The sequence below is a fragment of the Aspergillus steynii genome (genome assembly GCF_002849105.1).
Source record: "Aspergillus steynii IBT 23096 chromosome Unknown P170scaffold_10, whole genome shotgun sequence".
Classification (NCBI taxonomy): Eukaryota; Fungi; Ascomycota; class Eurotiomycetes; order Eurotiales; family Aspergillaceae; genus Aspergillus; species Aspergillus steynii.
This window is the reverse complement of record NW_020194407.1, coordinates 284,216-301,226: the sequence shown is the minus strand read 5'-3', so window position 1 is coordinate 301,226 and position 17,011 is coordinate 284,216. Positions and strand designations below refer to the sequence as shown.

At 50.5% G+C, this 17,011-nt stretch overlaps 7 protein-coding genes across 7 annotated transcripts; 5 read left to right on the top strand and 2 right to left on the bottom strand.

Moving 5' to 3' along the window:
- Positions 1-1,061: 1,061 nt before the first annotated feature.
- niiA (nitrite reductase niiA) lies at positions 1,062-5,023 on the top strand. The gene is made up of 9 exons (XM_024850216.1): positions 1,062-1,271; positions 1,350-1,500; positions 1,602-2,141; positions 2,200-2,282; positions 2,337-2,864; positions 2,927-3,129; positions 3,179-3,651; positions 3,707-3,864; positions 3,925-5,023. Exons 1-9 carry the CDS (start codon positions 1,069-1,071, stop codon positions 4,928-4,930), a joined length of 3,345 nt encoding a protein of 1,114 aa, XP_024698877.1. The 5' UTR covers positions 1,062-1,068; the 3' UTR covers positions 4,931-5,023.
- A 1,215-nt stretch (positions 5,024-6,238) lies between these two features.
- On the top strand, positions 6,239-8,003 carry P170DRAFT_430632 (MFS transporter; the record flags this gene model as incomplete). The annotated part of the gene is made up of 5 exons (XM_024847967.1): positions 6,239-6,406; positions 6,469-6,548; positions 6,602-6,877; positions 6,940-7,760; positions 7,822-8,003. The coding sequence occupies 5 exons, from the start codon at positions 6,239-6,241 to the stop codon at positions 8,001-8,003; spliced, it is 1,527 nt and encodes a 508-aa protein (XP_024698876.1).
- Positions 8,004-8,519: 516 nt separating this feature from the next.
- On the top strand, positions 8,520-9,042 carry P170DRAFT_480538 (L-rhamnose mutarotase; the record flags this gene model as incomplete). The annotated part of the gene is made up of 3 exons (XM_024853789.1): positions 8,520-8,646; positions 8,743-8,879; positions 8,959-9,042. 3 exons carry the CDS (start codon positions 8,520-8,522, stop codon positions 9,040-9,042), a joined length of 348 nt encoding a protein of 115 aa, XP_024698875.1.
- Positions 9,043-9,092: 50 nt separating this feature from the next.
- P170DRAFT_459238 (uncharacterized protein) lies at positions 9,093-10,991 on the bottom strand (the record flags this gene model as incomplete). Its single annotated transcript, XM_024851851.1, has 3 exons — positions 9,093-9,963; positions 10,022-10,082; positions 10,134-10,991. 3 exons carry the CDS (start codon positions 10,989-10,991, stop codon positions 9,506-9,508), a joined length of 1,377 nt encoding a protein of 458 aa, XP_024698874.1. The 3' UTR covers positions 9,093-9,505.
- Positions 10,992-11,529: 538 nt separating this feature from the next.
- On the bottom strand, positions 11,530-12,617 carry P170DRAFT_393366 (kinetochore subunit FTA4 family protein). Its single transcript, XM_024846018.1, has 4 exons — positions 12,433-12,617; positions 12,154-12,322; positions 12,019-12,081; positions 11,530-11,955 (listed from the first exon to the last, which is right to left on the bottom strand). Exons 1-4 carry the CDS (start codon positions 12,596-12,598, stop codon positions 11,646-11,648), a joined length of 708 nt encoding a protein of 235 aa, XP_024698873.1. The 5' UTR covers positions 12,599-12,617; the 3' UTR covers positions 11,530-11,645.
- A 247-nt stretch (positions 12,618-12,864) lies between these two features.
- On the top strand, positions 12,865-14,143 carry P170DRAFT_393363 (HAD family hydrolase). The gene is made up of 2 exons (XM_024846017.1): positions 12,865-13,134; positions 13,193-14,143. Exons 1-2 carry the CDS (start codon positions 13,081-13,083, stop codon positions 13,922-13,924), a joined length of 786 nt encoding a protein of 261 aa, XP_024698872.1. The 5' UTR covers positions 12,865-13,080; the 3' UTR covers positions 13,925-14,143.
- Positions 14,144-14,740: 597 nt separating this feature from the next.
- Positions 14,741-15,893, top strand: P170DRAFT_430627 (60S ribosomal protein uL18; the record flags this gene model as incomplete). Its single annotated transcript, XM_024847966.1, has 3 exons — positions 14,741-14,743; positions 14,922-14,959; positions 15,032-15,893. The coding sequence occupies 3 exons, from the start codon at positions 14,741-14,743 to the stop codon at positions 15,891-15,893; spliced, it is 903 nt and encodes a 300-aa protein (XP_024698871.1).
- Between the last annotated feature and the right edge of the window lie 1,118 nt (positions 15,894-17,011).

The following is a 17,011-nucleotide window of genomic DNA, read 5'->3' as shown; positions in this document are numbered from 1 at the left end:
AAGAATGTATTCGCATTATTATGGCGTCCCATGAACCCAGCCATCGGCGTTTGAACTAGTTCACGGGATGATTATTGGAATTTTGGACCGTGTGAGAGCCTCGGAGAAAGACAGCCGTGCGGTCCAGCGGAGCCCATTATCCAGAGATCCACTCACGGCCCTATCTCGATGGATCTCCGCGGATGGTCCATTTTAGGGTCTCCATCGGACTTCCAAGGCATGGTGGTTTTCCTGTGAGACTCGAAAAGCTTAAGGCCGCCTGGTGAAAATGCCGTGGTTATGGCGCCGTTGGTATGCCCTAGTGAGGGATTTTTCTCGCCGGCCATCTAGACCGACAGTGGTGAAATTGTGGCAGTAGCCCTAGGCCATGTTCATACATTCCAAAGGTTGCGGGAATTAAGCTCATGTCCTCTGTACGGAGCGCAGAGTACAGGATTATTGACATTATGCATGCATTGTGTGCTTCTGTTGGTGTAGAACTAATTCCCTCACATGCGCCGCATTCCGACTGGATCAAGGGGAGGGAAAGTGAGCGCGCGCAGGCGAACGCAGGCGGGGGATCCTGGGAGTCGCTATAATCCCGTCGAAGCGTCGCAGCCGATAGCAAATCTGCTTATCGTCGAGTGGACGCGAAGGCGTTGGTCATCACAGCATGAACGATCAAGGCCAAGAGAAACGAAGGAAGTGTCATCGGCAGAGCGAGAGATAAGCATGCGTCGATCATGACTAACCCGTCCAGTGACCTCCGCGGAGATGCAACCACCTTCTACTTGCCCCTTATCGATCCACTCATGTCGTCTGATTCCTCGTCGTTTCACGTCCCGACATATGCGATGCGTGCGGCGAGATCGCTGATTACAATCCGACATTGGCCCATTCGTTCTAGTCAACCATTGCCTGGGTTCCGAACTTCCAAATGCCACGGAGAAACGAAGCTCGCCGGTCTCCTGATGGCCCTCGACGCATGGCCCCTTGGCGATGATGTTTAGTCTATATACATAGCTGGAATCGAGTTCTTCTTCTTTCATCCCAAGTATTCTACCATACTGGACTCTACTCTGCGCTACAATGCCCTTGCTAGATGGGCTCAGGGACGCGGAGGCCGTCAATGGCAGCGGCCACAACGGCCTTCAGCCAGTTCAACCCGTCGATGGCCTTTACCCTGTTCAGCCAATTGACGCAATCCTTGATACGGGTGTCCACAGTAATGGCCTGAACAAACGTCAGAAGATTGTAGTCGTGGGTTTGGGGATGGTGGCTATCTCATTCATGTAGGTCGACCGATTGCTTTCAGTGAACCTGACCATCTGAATCGGTTCTTCGTGCTAATCACAGTTTGTCGCTTCCAGTGAAAAGATTGTCAAGCAAGATGCTGAAAGGCGGAACTACGATATCGTCGTGATTGGAGAGGAGTCCCACGTCGCCTACAATCGTGTCGGACTTTCCTCGTTCTTCGAACATCGGAAGATTGAAGATTTGTACCTCAATCCGAAGGAATGGGTAAGCAGTCCACGAAATCTCTCTCTTTCTTTTTTCTTTTTCTTTTACCTTTTTTTTCTCTTTTTTCTTTGGGTTGCTGGATTGACTCTGAACGTTTCCAGTACGGATCTTTCAAGGACCGTTCCTTTGACTACCACCTCAACACTCGAGTGACCGATATCTACCCCGAACACAAAACAGTAAGGACGTCGACCGGTGACACCATCAATTACGACATCCTGGTTCTTGCCACTGGCTCCGATGCAGTACTTCCTACACATACCCCTGGTCACGATGCGAAGGGCATTTTTGTCTACCGGACAATCTCCGATCTCGAACGATTAATCGAGTTCGCGTCCATGCATAAGGGGGAGACGGGAGTCACAGTAGGGGGTGGCCTATTAGGCCTGGAAGCAGCAAAGGCAATGACCGATTTGCAAGATTTCGGCAATGTAAAGCTCATTGATCGCAACAAATGGGTATTGGCAAGACAGCTCGACGGCGATGCCGGCACCCTAGTAACTCGAAAGATTAGAGAGCTAGGCCTAGATGTGCTGCACGAAAAGCGAGTAGCAAAAATCAACACCGACGACGACAACAATGTGACGGGCATCGTGTTCGAAGATGGAGATGAGATCAGCTGCTCTTGCATATGTTTTGCAGTAAGTGATTTGACAGATCTTGTCCCTTGCGGTCCCAACTTGCTGAGACAGGCCATAGATTGGCGTGCGCCCTCGAGATGAGCTAGGCAATGCTGCAGGTATTCAGCAGGCAAAACGAGGAGGATTTGTGATCAATGAGAGGTATTTGATTGATGCACTTTGTGCACTCAAGTTGTGATCTAATCTGTTCTACAGTCTGCAGACCTCTATTCCCGATATCTACGCCATTGGAGAGTGTGCCAGCTGGGAGAATCAGACATTCGGAATCATCGCGCCCGGCATTGAAATGGCTGACGTATTATCATTCAACTTGACTAATTCAGATAAGAAGCCCAAAAGTTTCAAGCGACCGGATCTGAGCACAAAGTTGAAGCTTTTGGGTGTTGACGTTGCCAGCTTCGGCGACTTCTTCGCAGATAGAGATGGGCCCAAATTTCTTCCGGGTCAGCGTCCGCCAACCACGACAGGCCTCTCAACAGCCGAGGAAGGTGAGAGGGATTCGCCTGTGAAGGCTCTGACATATAAGGATCCATTCGGTGGCATCTACAAGAAGTACTTATTCACCATGGATGGGAAATACTTACTTGGTGGGATGATGATTGGAGACACCAAGGATTATATCAAGCTGAATCAGATGGTGAAGGGTCAGAAGCAGCTGGAGGTACCTCCAAGTCAGTTTATTCTGGGGGCGCAGAAAGATGGGGACGAAAATGCCGACGACCTGTTAGTGCCCTGTATACCCAATTGTTAATGCCGGTCATCGCACTAATCATGCCATCTTACAGAGACGATGATACCCAGATTTGCTCGTGCCACAATGTTTCCAAAGGCGACGTTGTTTCGAACGTCAAAAATGGTACATGCAAGTCAATTGGCGAGGTCAAGTCATGCACCAAAGCAGGAACCGGCTGCGGTGGCTGCATGCCTTTGGTGCAGTCCATTTTCAACAAGACCATGCTGGACATGGGTCAAGAAGTATCGAACAACTGTAAGTATCTTGCTGAAATGTATCTGACCATGTGCTAATATTTACTCAGTATGCGTTCATGTTCCGTACTCGCGAGCCGATCTTTACAATATTGTCGCAATCAAGGGGCTGAGAACCTTTGGAGATATTATGAAAGCGGTCGGCAAAAGCCCTGATTCGTTGGGCTGTGAGCTATGCAAGCCAGCTATCGCATCAATCCTTGCAAGTCTTTTCAATGGCCATGTCATGGACAAGGAATATCATGAACTCCAGGACACAAACGACAGATTTCTCGCCAACATCCAAAGAAATGGAACCTTTTCCGTTGTTCCTCGTGTTCCTGGTGGCGAGATAACGGCAGACAAGCTAATCACCATTGGACAAGTGGCGAAGAAGTTCAATCTTTACTGCAAGATTACGGGTGCTCAGCGAATTGACATGTTTGGAGCCAAAAAGCAGGATTTGCTTGACATCTGGACCGAATTAGTCAATGCCGGCATGGAGAGCGGCCATGCGTATGCCAAGTCTCTTCGTACTATCAAGGTGCGTATTCCGCTTTTCTCAATAATACGGGCTAAAAACTGATTTCCTTCCACAGAGCTGTGTTGGAACTACTTGGTGCCGGTTTGGTATTGGCGACAGTGTTGGGATGGCCATTCGACTAGAGGAGCGCTATAAAAGTATTCGAGCTCCCCATAAGCTTAAGGGTGCTGTATCTGGCTGTGTGAGAGAATGTGCTGAGGCGCAAAACAAAGAGTAAGTTCTGAATCATGATATGATTCTCTTTGACAAAGAAAAAAGGCTAACGAGTGTCAGCTTCGGTTTGATTTCGACCGAGAAAGGGTACAACATCTTTGTTGGCGGTAACGGAGGCGCAAAACCACGACATTCCGAGCTACTCGCGAAAGACGTACCTCCAGAGCAGGTTACTCAAATCATTGACCGTTATCTCATTTTCTACATCCGAACTGCAGATAAACTGCAACGGACCGCGCGATGGATCGAGAATCTTCCCGGTGGAATCAACTACTTGAGAGAAGTCGTCGTTGACGACAAGCTGGGCATAGGCGCAGAGATGGAGCAGCAAATGGAAGAGCTCGTCAGCAGTTACTTCTGCGAGTGGACCGAGACGATTAGAAACCCCAAGCGGCGCAAATTCTTCCAGCAGTTTGCCAACACCGATGAGACACTGGAGACGGTTGAGGTTGTTCAGGAACGTGATCAGCAGCGTCCTACCTATTGGCCGAAGGATGCCGCTCAAAGTGAAGACTTTAAGAACCATCAGTGGTCTAGTCTCTCGTGGCAACCTATGATCAAGACTGACCATTTCTCGGACGGGCCTCCGGCGATCTCATCGGCCAATGTGAAACGCGGAGATACCCAGTTAGCGATCTTCAAGGTCAAGGGCAAATATTACGCAACGCAACAGATGTGTCCCCACAAGCGTGCGTTTGTCCTTTCGGATGGACTTATTGGTGATGACGATGCGGGCAAATACTGGGTTTCTTGTCCCTACCACAAACGCAATTTCGAACTCAACGGGGAGCAGGCCGGACGGTGCTCCAATGACGAAAGCATGAACATCGCTACCTTCCCCATCGAGGAGCGAGACGACGGTTGGATCTACTTGAAGCTCCCTCCGGTCGAAGAGCTGGACTCGGTCCTCGGGACGGAAAAGTGGAAGGTGAAGAAGGGAGAGGCGACGGATCCATTCCAGAAATTTGACAAGAGATACAAAGGGATGCGCGGGAAGAAAGCAGGCGAGAAAGCCGCTCAGATTTGCAACACAACGCAACCATCCCATAAGACGATTGACTGGTAGAGGAGGCTCTGATGATTCATGGTTCAAACGATAGTATCTAGCATAGGGAGGGGGGCGTAAAAGTGTCTGATTCGAATCGCATATAGACGGTAGTTCGTCTACAGAATGCAATAATTCTCACGATGCATCATTGTCTACCTACTAGTCCTTACCTCGACACCACCAGCGTATCCTGTATGCCTAAACTACGCACTTTCCAGGAGAGCATCGATCGACTCTTCGCAAGGCAGGAAGGCATCGATGCACGTGGCCGAGAGTTTTAGGGCAAGGGCCCGTCACGTTACCGGCAGCCAACGAGGAGCTTATCTTTTGCTGCTGAGCCTCGACCAGTCACTGCCTGCTGCTTTATTAACGAGATAAACAGAGATAGCGGTGGAGCTGCCCTCACCACCTTATCTCTTCCTTCTCCTTCCCCGTCTCCATCGACCAGCTTAAAAGAAGTGGACTTCTGCCCTGAGTATTTCCGCGGAGCTCTGCTCGACCCTCGTCCTCGTTCTCGTCGTTCTCGTCCTCCTCGCCCCGGACTCGGACCCGGAAGATCTATACGCGCTACGCGACTCTGGCTCGGCTTCCCTGACGATATGAACAACCCGAACGGTCCGAGCGGGACCCAATGGGATGCATTCGAGTTATCATCGACCAAGAGTTCTCAAGGATGTCGATCGCTGGGCCGATTCTCGCCCCCGGAATGACTGGGGGTTAACCAGAGTGCCGCGGAGTTGGCTGACAGAAAGCATGCCCTTATCTCTCGGGTCAGTGTAGGAGCTTTGGTTTGCTTCCTTCTTGAACTCACATGCCAGTGTCTGAGAGGCGTAACGCCTAGCAAAGCTCGATCCAATACCACAGGCCCTCTTTGTCAGAGCCAATCCCCCCGGTGGGTCATCAAATCAGAGGGGAAAGATAGAGTTCTCATTCGGTTCCCGTTACGAATATCCAAGAGACATCCACCGCTTACAGTCATTTCTAATCTCTATTTTCTTGGAAACAAACTGTGATATGTCGTGCAGATACTATCACTCATGAGATAGACCGCATATCAACTCAAGAGTATGATCCGGGACACTTGACGTCAAATATCAAGCCGACGTGGCTATCCTATATATGAGCCTTGGTTTCTTCTAGTTCATGAATATCAAACATCAGCTCCTTCCCTAGCACTTTTTTTTCTCACTTATCAAATCATTACCATTTATTTCCCTTGGTGGTGCAGTTAACATTCTGTTATTTATAATTTTTTGTGTCTGATATATTGTTTCCCTGAATCTGTCTATTTTTCTTCCATACTTCTAGTATCAACTCAACCCGACGATGGATTTCGTCAAATCACTTGTTCTTTCTCCAGAGATCAACCCCAGTAATCGGAAAGCCTTGTCAATTCCCGTCCTCAATCCGTTTGACCAGTATGGAAGAGTTTTCTTCTTCTCATGGCTCGGTTTCATGGTGGCCTTCCTGTCGTGGTATGCATTTCCGCCTCTGGTCAGTATCTCCCTCGGTCTTGTTCCGCTGTGGTATAACACCTTCTGACAAGTTATCTTCAGTTGACTGTCACGATCCGAGAAGACCTGAATATGACCCAGGCTCAGGTCGCGAATTCGAACATTGTTGCACTGCTTGCGACGTAAGATGCTTATTCGATCTCTCTTGAGAATCTTGCTAATCATGCTCGTTCAGACTGCTTGTCAGATTTGTTGCCGGGCCATTATGCGATCGCTATGGGCCTCGATTGGTTTTCATTGGGCTGCTATTATGTGGTTCTATCCCAACCGCAATGGCGGGTCTTGTCACAAATGCCCAAGGTCTGATTGCACTACGGTTCTTTGTTGGTATTCTCGGGGGCACTTTCGTCCCCTGTCAAGTGTGGTGCACGGGCTTCTTCGATAAAAAGATCGTTGGAACTGCCAATTCCCTGGCGGCTGGTTGGGGAAATGCCGGTGGTGGAATTACTTAGTAAGATCTACACCTTTAGGAGAGCCTTGAGATCATATCGACTAACATATTGACTTCTCCAGCTTTGTTATGCCTGCCATCTACGACTCCCTCATCTCCGCCCAAGGCCTTCCCTCACATAAAGCATGGCGTGTTGCCTATGTGATTCCTTTCATCATCATTGTGGGTGTATCCTTGGGTATGCTTTTCACCTGCGAAGACACGCCCACAGGTAAATGGTCAGAGCGTCATATCTGGGTCCGTGAGAACAGACGGCCAGAGGACAGCAACAACATCGTCGATCTCAGCTCGGGCAACCCATCTACTCGACCTTCTGGTCCGCCATCTGTCACGAATGTCGTAGCAGATGTGGAAAAGAAAGGCACGCAATCGCCCAATTCGGTGGACAACGAAGGTCAAATGATCGGACAGTTTGACGCCCTGAAGAATGACACTGTCGTCGCCCCTACCCGCAGAGAGGGCTTGAAAGTCTTCTTCAGTCTCTCCACCGCAGCCGTAGCTATTCCATACGCTTGCTCCTTCGGAGCCGAGCTCGCCATTAACTCCATCCTGGGCGAATTCTATTCCGAAAACTTCCCTCACATGGGCCAGACCCAGTCAGGCAGATGGGCCGCTATGTTCGGCCTTCTCAACGTTGTCTTCCGACCGGCTGGTGGGTTCATTGCCGACATGCTCTACCACTATACACAATCGGTGTGGTCGAAGAAGCTTTTCCTATCCTTCTTGGGCGTTGTCATGGGTGCCTTCCAGCTGGCAATGGGACTTTCCAACCCCAAGAGCGAAGCAACCATGTTTGGACTGACGGCTGGGCTGGGCTTCTTCCTTGAGGCATGCAACGGTGCGAACTTCGCCGTTGTGCCTCATGTTCACCCCTTTGCCAATGGTAAGACACTTCACCTCGACTCGCACCTACAAGCGCGGCAAATGCTAACAGCTATTGACAGGAGTCGTCTCCGGCGCCGTTGGAGGAATGGGTAACCTTGGAGGTATCATTTTTGCCATTATCTTCCGATACAACGGCAATCACTATGCTCGGTCGCTTTGGATCATCGGAGTAATCGTCATTGCCGCCAACCTTGCCGTTGCGTGGATTCGACCGGTCCCCAAGAGCCAGATGATGCGATAAACGACGTGATGTTGCTATTGATGTGATGTTTTCAGGTTATGTCCATAATGATGTTTTCTATTTATGTAATTATTTCTCCTACATTTACACACCGTACCGGCAGGAACTGGGTTTGAGAATTATAGATACGTGACTTGCGCTATTTATATGTTTGTGTACATCATGACCATGGGTTGTATTTCTAACAAACCATCCCATGAAGTAGAAGTAAAGAGCCAAGCCCTAAGCAGCTAAAAACACCCATGAACGCAGATCCATGCACAATCCATTCCATTCCAATGACATGCCGAACAAACGAACATCCCACCTCTCGGGTTAAAGCACCCCGAGAGTGGGTTGCAATGAGGGGAAAGCCAGCAACAACACCAACACCTCAATTGATCTAAATCGACTTCTCTCTTCGTCCTTTCTACCTCTCTTCCCTGTATCTTCAAATAAATAATCAATCGGCCTACCTCTCCATCCTTATACCGTCACATCATCCCACCGAGACCCATCCCTCCATACACAACCACAATGCCTACCAAACGCATCGCGCAAATCGTGCATCTCAAGCCCAGCGCCGTGGCCGCTTACAAGGAATGCCACGCGAACGTCTGGCCCGAGGTATTGCGGCAGATCGAGGATTGCAATATTGTGGATTGTAAGTCCCATTGCATTCGATCCGTCCGCCTAGCTACTAGCTTTCTGCACGCGAGGAAATTCAAAAGGATGAAAGGCTGATTGACGGACATTACAGATTCGATCTTCTTCGACAATGACAGGACGCTCTTCGCGACGTTCAAATACGTAGGAGAGGACTTTGACGGCGATATGCAGCGTATGAAGGCGAATCCGAAAGTGAGGGACTGGTGGGCCTTGACGGATGGGATGCAGGTATTTATACATTTCACTATCTTTCCCTTTCTGGTCTTCGGTTCTTTGTGTATGTGCCATGGTGCTGATGTTGGTCTAGGAGAGTCCGATTCCTGGTGCGGTGGGCAGTGCTGAAGGGCCTGGGTGGTGGAAGGTTCTGGACGAGGTGTTTTACAAGGAGTAGAGAATGGACAGCAGGGATAGAGTGTATATATATGATATATGGGACTGGCTACTTGACTATGCAAAGTCTGTATGAAGGTATTGCAATTGGTTGTTGGGAATCCCGTCGAGTGAATGAGCCGAAAGTCCATCCACGAATGATTAATGTACATGAAAACACACCCTCGCAATGCAGAATAGAAACATATCGCAATTGATCCAAGTTCACAGATCATGATCGCAAAACCCGGATACCCAAAAGATAACCAGATAAATATCCTGAGGGTTGAATACAAACGGGGGAAAGCATAAACAGTTGAAAAAGAAGACATGAAGGGATATAGATAGAATACAATATGCAAAGATAAGAAGGGTATCTTCACCTGAAACATGCCATGCCAGTGCTTGCCAAAGAATCGCACCAAAAACGCCTTGTCGTCAGAACAAAAATCAAAAGATCCGTCAAAAGGTTGTCATTTCTCATCTCATTCGAGACCCGCCGGCACGTCTTTCAAGACCTCCCATCCAAACTCCTCTTCCGGCCTCTCCGGTTCCATGCCGAGGGCATTGCGATAGGCACGGACTTCATTCTGCAAACCCGCAATCACACGGACGGGCATTTCTTCTTCCTCGCAGCGTAGACGGTAGGCCGTGCGGATCATCTCGGCGCATTTCATGGTCTGCGCGTGCCAATAATCGCGATCCAACCGACTTTCCAAATGCGCATCTCGTTCAGCCTGAAGAAGGTTGTTGTAGTGACGCTTCTGAGCCAGGTAGTTCATGTTGTTGTTCTGGCAGTAGTTTCGGATTTGTTCCACCATGGTGCCAACAGCCGCCTCGTAATCACCGATAAGTTTGGTATTCTCCGCCTGCTCGTTTTTCAGAACCTCGACGGTACGTTTTTCTTTGGCAAGGGCGCGCTCAAGTTCAGCGATCCGGGCGGCTAAAAAGGACACGTTAACGATGTTTGCGGAAACGACCCACGATAGGGGCCTACTCACCCGTGATTTCGCCATTCACCTGATGAAGATTCTGGACAGGCCCATCCGCAGAAGATCGTCTCTAGAGAGTTGGTCAGCCTGGGTCGCGGGTCGGCCGAACAGAACAGCATACCATGATCTCGTCCGCACTGGTGACAATGCCCTTGGTCATCTCGCGGTTGTTCTTCAGCACCTCGCTCAGTTCCAGCACCATGTCGTAGAGCTGATGAAGATCCATCTGGTGACCCGCGTTCATCGGTATTCCGCCATTCATACCGGCCATTCCGCCCCCGTTGGCCTGGGCAGGGTTGTGCAGCATTGCGGGGGACATCGACTGACGAGGCACGTTGGCCATGTTGGGAGGGCCGGAGGAATCGGCGTAGCTGGCGAACATAGCCGAACCGGGACTACTGCTTGTCATGCCACCGCTGCTGTTCAGGGACATGGCGGCGTCGTCAAAGGCTCGGTTCAGAGATTCGAGCTGCGGGTCGTGAGTCGGGTTGGGGGCGCCACTGCCGGAGCTGCCGAGATCGAAGTCGAATTCAGGAGGTTCGACGCCCAGGACCTCTTTGCGGAATTTCTCAAGGTCACGACGAGTAACGTGGGTAGAGCGACGACGATGCCCACGCACAAAAGGTGCCCTGGAAGAAGGGGAGGAAGTAGACGCGTCGATGGTGCCGGATCCACGTGGGGTTTCACTTTCAGGCAGGTGATTGGTAGGGAGAGGGCCAGGGACAGGGCCAGGGCCAGGAGTCGGAGTGAGAGTGGGAGTAATCAGATTAGCCGTAGCGGTATTAAGAGTAGTGGTAATACTATTATGATTAGCGGAGGAAGAAGTGGTCAAAGGAGTCGTAGTCGGAGACGCTAAAGCTGGGAACGGCAGAAGCCCGGATGGCCTCAGGCTGCTGTCACGCCCCGTTCGGCCAAGCGCCGGAACGTCGGAAGCGGAGCTCCGAAGGCCCTCGTTGGGCACGCTGATTGGTTCCATCATCGCTGCAAAAGGTGCAAATCGTGCAAAGGATGCAAAGGGTGCAACGATTCAGAGGCCAGACCGATGGCACGGGAGAACATGGGGATGCACAACGGTGAAGGTGGACAGGAAATCAGTGCTGGTGGATGGCAGGAGAGAGGGTTTCTTTCCTATTCTACTTAATCTTATTTGAACGGATTGGATCACTCGCATTTTAACCTTTTTTATTTTTATGCTCGGCTTCCTCCTTCCTGTCACACTCCCAAGGCCGGGGATGGCTGCAGCTGCAATCAACTTGTTTCCAATTTTGCACCCCTTGCACTAGACGAGAAAAAAAATAAAAATAAAAAACAAACGATCGTGTGAGGTTTGCAGCCTGTAGTGCAAGGAGATTTAGGGAGTGTCCCATGCATTTGTGTTACTGGTCTAGGCCGGTAGTTTCGGCTGTATACATAACTTCCACAGACTAGATCGGTATGAACATGATGATTCTAATAATATTATGACGGATGCTGTAGTTGCCTAATCCTTAAGCTTCTTATTATTCGTCGCCTTGCCTAGACTCTTCTTGTCTTCTTCTCTCTGTTCTTTATTATTATTTTTATTTTTTTTTTCCAGGTTGCTGTAGTAGGTGCCTGCCTTGGCCCACCCCAGTGTATACAATCCATTCATTCATTACATCATATCAAATAAGGCTGCTATCTTTTCATCAGACCCCAGAGAATACGTTGCCGTCCTCTCCTGGCTACTGTCTGGCCGCTGACTTTGATGAATCCGGCCTCCAACCCGTGCAGTCAACATTCTCATTTTCTCAAGTTCCTGCATCAGCTCTCCATCTCGAGTGACAAGGTTTGGCTGGATGTTTTCTTGGGGTTCTTGGAACGGTTCGAGCAGATGTTGTAACTGTCGCAGCTGGTCTAGGCGCCGCTGTCGCTGTTGTCGTCGGTTGTCGAGGCCGATCAGGCGTTCGCGGAGTTGTTGATACCTGGATGCCCGCCAGTCAGATGATGGCTACATCCGCCATAGCTGAAGGGTGGGAGTATCAGACCTGAGACGATCCTCCTCGCTTGCAGAGGGATCACTTAATTCCACCGGTAACTGAGTGATATTCCTAACACGCGTCGCGACGGGTCAGCGGAACGGCCTTCAGAGGCAAGGGAGAAGGCAAATGGGCAAAACGTACATATGACTTGACAAATCCACTGTCTTCTCGACCCCCCTCTCGAGAGAATGCTGGTTGCGCGAAGCCTGGGTGATCGTTTTCCAGTAGAGACTGGCGATTTGCTGTGCGACATGATGGATCGCCTGCGACGAGTAAACAATCCGGTTATGCTGTTTCAAAGCCGCGTTCACTAGATGCCAGTTAGATTAAGAATCGAATATCCGGCGTCATTCCAGCACGGTCGCCCGGGAACCGTAAGTAGAACCGTATGAAGCAATTGGAGACCCGGAGTGGCCGTACATTTCTGCAAAACATCTCCCACCACCTTATCAGTCAGTTCGTCGTTCTCCGGGTCGGTCGCATATTGTTTCCAGTTCTCGGGCGCCTCGAGACTTTCCGACAGGATGCGCACTTGCGTCCGGAGGAAGGAGGATTTCAATTCGGGTACGGTTCGAGTCGAGTCCATTGCGCCATCGCGATGGCATTGCGCGCCGTGGAGAAGCCAAAGGGAAAGCAAAAGAAGATCGTCTATCGATAACGATGTCACGTGACTGGCGCCATTCTTCACGGGACTTGCAAGTAGTGATGGGCGCGCTGGTTTGCCTGACAGTCTGCTGCCGGTGATAAAAATTGATAAATGGACTGCCTAATTCTTCTTGAGCATCCAATTCTTCTTGAACAGTAAATAAGACTATACGCGGCGCTATTTTGCCGATCCGGTCGACCTCCCTCGGCTCTGTATACTACGGCATAATCTGGGGCTATCTAACCTCGGCAATTCTCACCTGTCCAAGGACCCCATCCATTATTTTCCCCAAAACTACGAGCGACAACCATGATCGGTTTGCTCTAGATTCATGAAATATTGAAACCAGATCTCTGGGAGCTTTACACATTCAACTATTACAATTTACTTATCAAGGACAGTCCCCTCACAGTGAACCCATCATGGCAGACAATCAACAGCCATTAGGCCTACTCTTTGATATCGGAGGCGTGTGTGTAAGGCCAATCTATCCTCAAAGCCGAATACCCAGCCGCGAAGCTCATAGGATGATAGGTTGTGTCACCGTTCCAAGCGATCCTGGATTACGAAATTGCCAACAAAATTCCCACCGGATGGGTAAACTTCAGCATTTCACGCACCTCGCCCAACGGCAGCTGGCACCGACTAGAGCGCGGCGAAATCAAACTGGACGCCAACTTCTTCACGGCGTTCAATTCAGACCTCAAGAGCCCAGAGCTGTGGCGGAGGTTCCATGAAACCCGCCAAAAGGAGCCGGCGGGCGACGCCTCGGTCCTCCCTCCCTTGCCGGAATTAGATGCAGAATGGCTCTTCTGGGAAATGATGCGGATATCCCGCGAGCCGGATCCTTATATGTTTCCCGCGCTGCGGAAATTGAAGGAATCGGGCAAATTCATTCTCGGCGCTCTGTCTAACACGATTCGGTTCCCTGATGGTCATCCGTATAATAACGATAGCGCCAACATCAGGGCGCCGTTCGACTTTTTTATTTCATCGGCCCATACAGGACTCAGGAAACCCGATCCCCAGATCTACGAGGCTGCGGTGAACGAGATGGATGCGATGGCGAAGAAAAGGGGAATGGAGGGCGCCAAGGCATCTGACATTGTGTTCTTCGACGACATAGGGGAAAACTTAAAGGGAGCAAAGAAGGCCGGGATGAGAACGGTCAAGGTCAACCTTGGGAAGACGCAAGATGCAGTCAGGGAGCTCGAGAAAATCACTGGGCTTCAACTTTTGGAGACTCAGGACAGGGCTAAACTATGAGGGACTAAATCGACCACTTGGTGGCCCTACATGGACCTACTATGCGACATACACACCATAAACCGGACATGCTGGATATTTATCAAGATTTGGGGGGTTGGAGTATACTTTCATGCATAAAATGCGGTTCCCGTTTGGCTCTCGAATGATAAGACCAACCTCGCAATAGAAACAATGCACACTAATTGAGTGGATCTTGTCTGTACGATGCTCAACCCCAAAACTGGTCTGTCGTCACGACGCAGATTCCTTACATCGCTGGTCATTTCGTTCAAACTCGGTATCATGCAGCTTCTACAAAGCCTGCTTCCTTGCCGACTTCCGACGAGCCCCGAGAAACTCGGTTTAAGAGAACGGAGTGGCTCACAGCATCCCATACTCTTCTACTCCGTATCGGGGGCAGCAAGAGATCCACTGCGTACGTTGGGGGGCTTCCAGAAACCCGGCTTTCTGCCTGAGGCCACCAGGTTGCACACTAAGATAAGATCGGGTGGCAACAAAACGAGGGACTCGTTGGTTGATCAGAATGGCGAGATTTTCACAATAGAGCCTGGAGATTTATACCATTAATCAAAGTCCGTAGGTAGAATATTATTTTGCCGACTTAACAGATAATAATGCACTGTAGTACCAAAACTTTTCCAGTGTCCCGGCGAGTTCTGTTCTGTAGGCCGTGGTCGTCGCCGACCCCGGTTTTGCGACGGGATGCAGCCACGCTAAGCGAAGACATCCACAAAAGCAGCCCACGAATTTCTCTTCCTTTTCCTCCTCAGCCAACGTCGACATCCGGGTCATCAGCCAGCGGCAATAGTCAAGATGGTGAGTTGGATTTTCATCCCAGGCGGATGAACCCCTCCATATTATGATTCAGTTTCCCCTTCATCTCCTGAAGAGTTGCGATTTTCGCGCTCTGGGGCTGGATTTCTACGGGTCCCTGCAAGTTGCTTCGGACGAAATTTCTGAAGCGTAAATTGCTGACTCGGCTGTCTCCTTGTAGCCTTACCACAAGACTGTCAAGAGCAGCGCGTACTTCAGGTAAGCCATCCCCCAAGATTCTAACAAAAAAAAAAGAATTCCCAAGAAATCATCGTGCTAACCCATTCACAGCCGCTACCAGACCAAGTACCGCCGCAGAAGAGAGGGTAAAACCGACTACTATGCCCGTAAGCGCCTGATCACCCAGGCCAAGAACAAGTACAACGCTCCCAAGTACCGCCTCGTTGTGCGCTTCACCAACCGCGACATCATCACTCAGATCGTCTACTCTGAGATCTCCGGTGACAAGGTCTTCGCCAGCGCCTACGCCCACGAGCTCAAGCGCTATGGCATCACCAACGGTCTGACCAACTGGGCCTCCGCCTACGCCACCGGTCTGCTCCTTGCCCGCCGTACCCTGAAGAAGCTCGGCCTTGACGAGCAGTTCACCGGCGTTGAGGAGGCTGACGGCGAGTACACCCTCACCGAGGCCGCCGAGACCGACGACGGCAGCCGCCGCCCCTTCAAGGCCTTCCTTGACGTTGGTCTTGCCCGTACCTCCACCGGTGCCCGTGTCTTCGCTGCCATGAAGGGTGCCTCCGACGGTGGTGTCTACGTTCCCCACTCCGAGAACCGTTTCCCCGGCTTCGACATCGAGTCCGAGGAGCTCGACGCCGAGACTCTCCGCAACTACATCTTCGGTGGCCACGTCGCCGAGTACATGGAGGGTCTTGCCGACGACGATGAGGAGCGTTTCCGTGGCCAGTTCCACAAGTACGTTGACGCTGGCGTCGAGGCTGGTGACATCGAGGAGCTCTACACCGAGGCCCACAAGGCCATCCGTGAGGACCCCTTCAAGAAGGACGAGGATGCCGACTCCAAGAAGACCAAGGAGCAGTGGAAGGCCGAGAGCAAGAAGTACCAGCAGAAGAAGCTTTCTCACGACGAGAAGAAGGCCCGTGTTGAGCAGAAGATCCGTGAGCTTGCCGCGTAAAGTGGTCAATCGGCTTGATATCTTTTCTTAATGGGTACGATAGTCAAAACAAAAGTTTACTTCTGAACCAACAAAAAAAAGATCAATCGCAAGAGGGAATTATGTTTCTTCTTGTCCATTGAGCATTCCTTCTCTTGTAGATTTGATGAATTGTTACGACCGTGTCTGTTATATCCAGGGATTTTGTTTTTTGTCAACTCGGAGCAATTATGGGATGGTAATACTACCAGAATTTCATTTAATTTTTGAGAATCATTCAGAATCTGCTCCGGTAACAATCCCAATAATTCCCAATGGTCGACTGCGGACTTTAGTACCATTGTAAACTTGTGGTGGGCCAAATGGAGCGTGGAGTACAATTTTCACGCCCCACCAGAACCCGGCAGGCGGTGTGTAACACCCACAAAGCCCCGTTGCCCTAAAATGCCTTGGCTGCCCCGTTCGGGCAACATGCATCGAGGGCACCTCCGTCGGAACATCTTTCCCAAGAGGGCATCCGGCCCTCCGGATTGGGCGGTTGGCATGGCTTGCCAGGGACTGCCCGGTGTCTCTGTGCGGTTTTACGCCGTGGTCTTCTCCCTGGCATACCTGGGTCGACCGGTCGTACTGCGTACGGTCAGGAAGATGGCCTCCTCTGGAGTCTAGACACTAGACCGAGTGCCGTTAAGTGAGACTATTTTTTAGTCTTCGACCCACCCATCACCTGATTTTGGTTGACGATCTTCAGGTGCGGTTGGGCGGTCATTACGCCATAGATCGGCTCGATGATTTGGTCGGCAGTTCTTACGGGCTTTTCGTCCTGTCAACTTGCGAGAGTTCTCGTTGCATGCGTCCACGGATAATTCTCTGCTGAGATGATATGCCGGCCGGTGGACGTGGGATATCACACGCGGGAATTTCTAGCGAGCCAACCGGAATTGGCATCGTGGACTCATTCCAGAATAGTGCTAGGGTTTGAGCAATAATAAGAAGCAACATTCGATGTGAGGTTCACCGGGTGCAACTCAAAATGAGTAGACAGGAATTGCTTGACCTGTTCAGTGTGGCACCAGTATGGTGGACTAGATGAGAGACAACGCATCCAGTACCCATGAATGCTTGTTTTTCTTTTCTTTTTT

Bases quoted from the DNA above. Each gene is read 5' to 3' on its own strand.
- niiA (XM_024850216.1), top strand. From the start codon at position 1,069: ATGCCCTTGCTAGATGGGCTCAGGGACGCGGAGGCCGTCAATGGCAGC. The intron at 1,272-1,349 runs GTAGGTCGACCG...TGTCGCTTCCAG, and splicing joins ATGGTGGCTATCTCATTCAT to TGAAAAGATTGTCAAGCAAG. The intron at 3,652-3,706 runs GTGCGTATTCCG...TTCCTTCCACAG, and splicing joins AGTCTCTTCGTACTATCAAG to AGCTGTGTTGGAACTACTTG.
- P170DRAFT_393366 (XM_024846018.1), bottom strand. From the start codon at position 12,598: ATGGACTCGACTCGAACCGTACCCGAATTGAAATCCTCCTTCCTCCGG. The intron at 12,323-12,432 runs GTACGGCCACTC...ACTGGCATCTAG, and splicing joins GGGAGATGTTTTGCAGAAAT to TGAACGCGGCTTTGAAACAG. The intron at 12,082-12,153 runs GTACGTTTTGCC...GACGCGTGTTAG, and splicing joins GTGGATTTGTCAAGTCATAT to GAATATCACTCAGTTACCGG.
- P170DRAFT_393363 (XM_024846017.1), top strand. From the start codon at position 13,081: ATGGCAGACAATCAACAGCCATTAGGCCTACTCTTTGATATCGGAGGC. The intron at 13,135-13,192 runs GTAAGGCCAATC...ATAGGATGATAG, and splicing joins TTGATATCGGAGGCGTGTGT to GTTGTGTCACCGTTCCAAGC.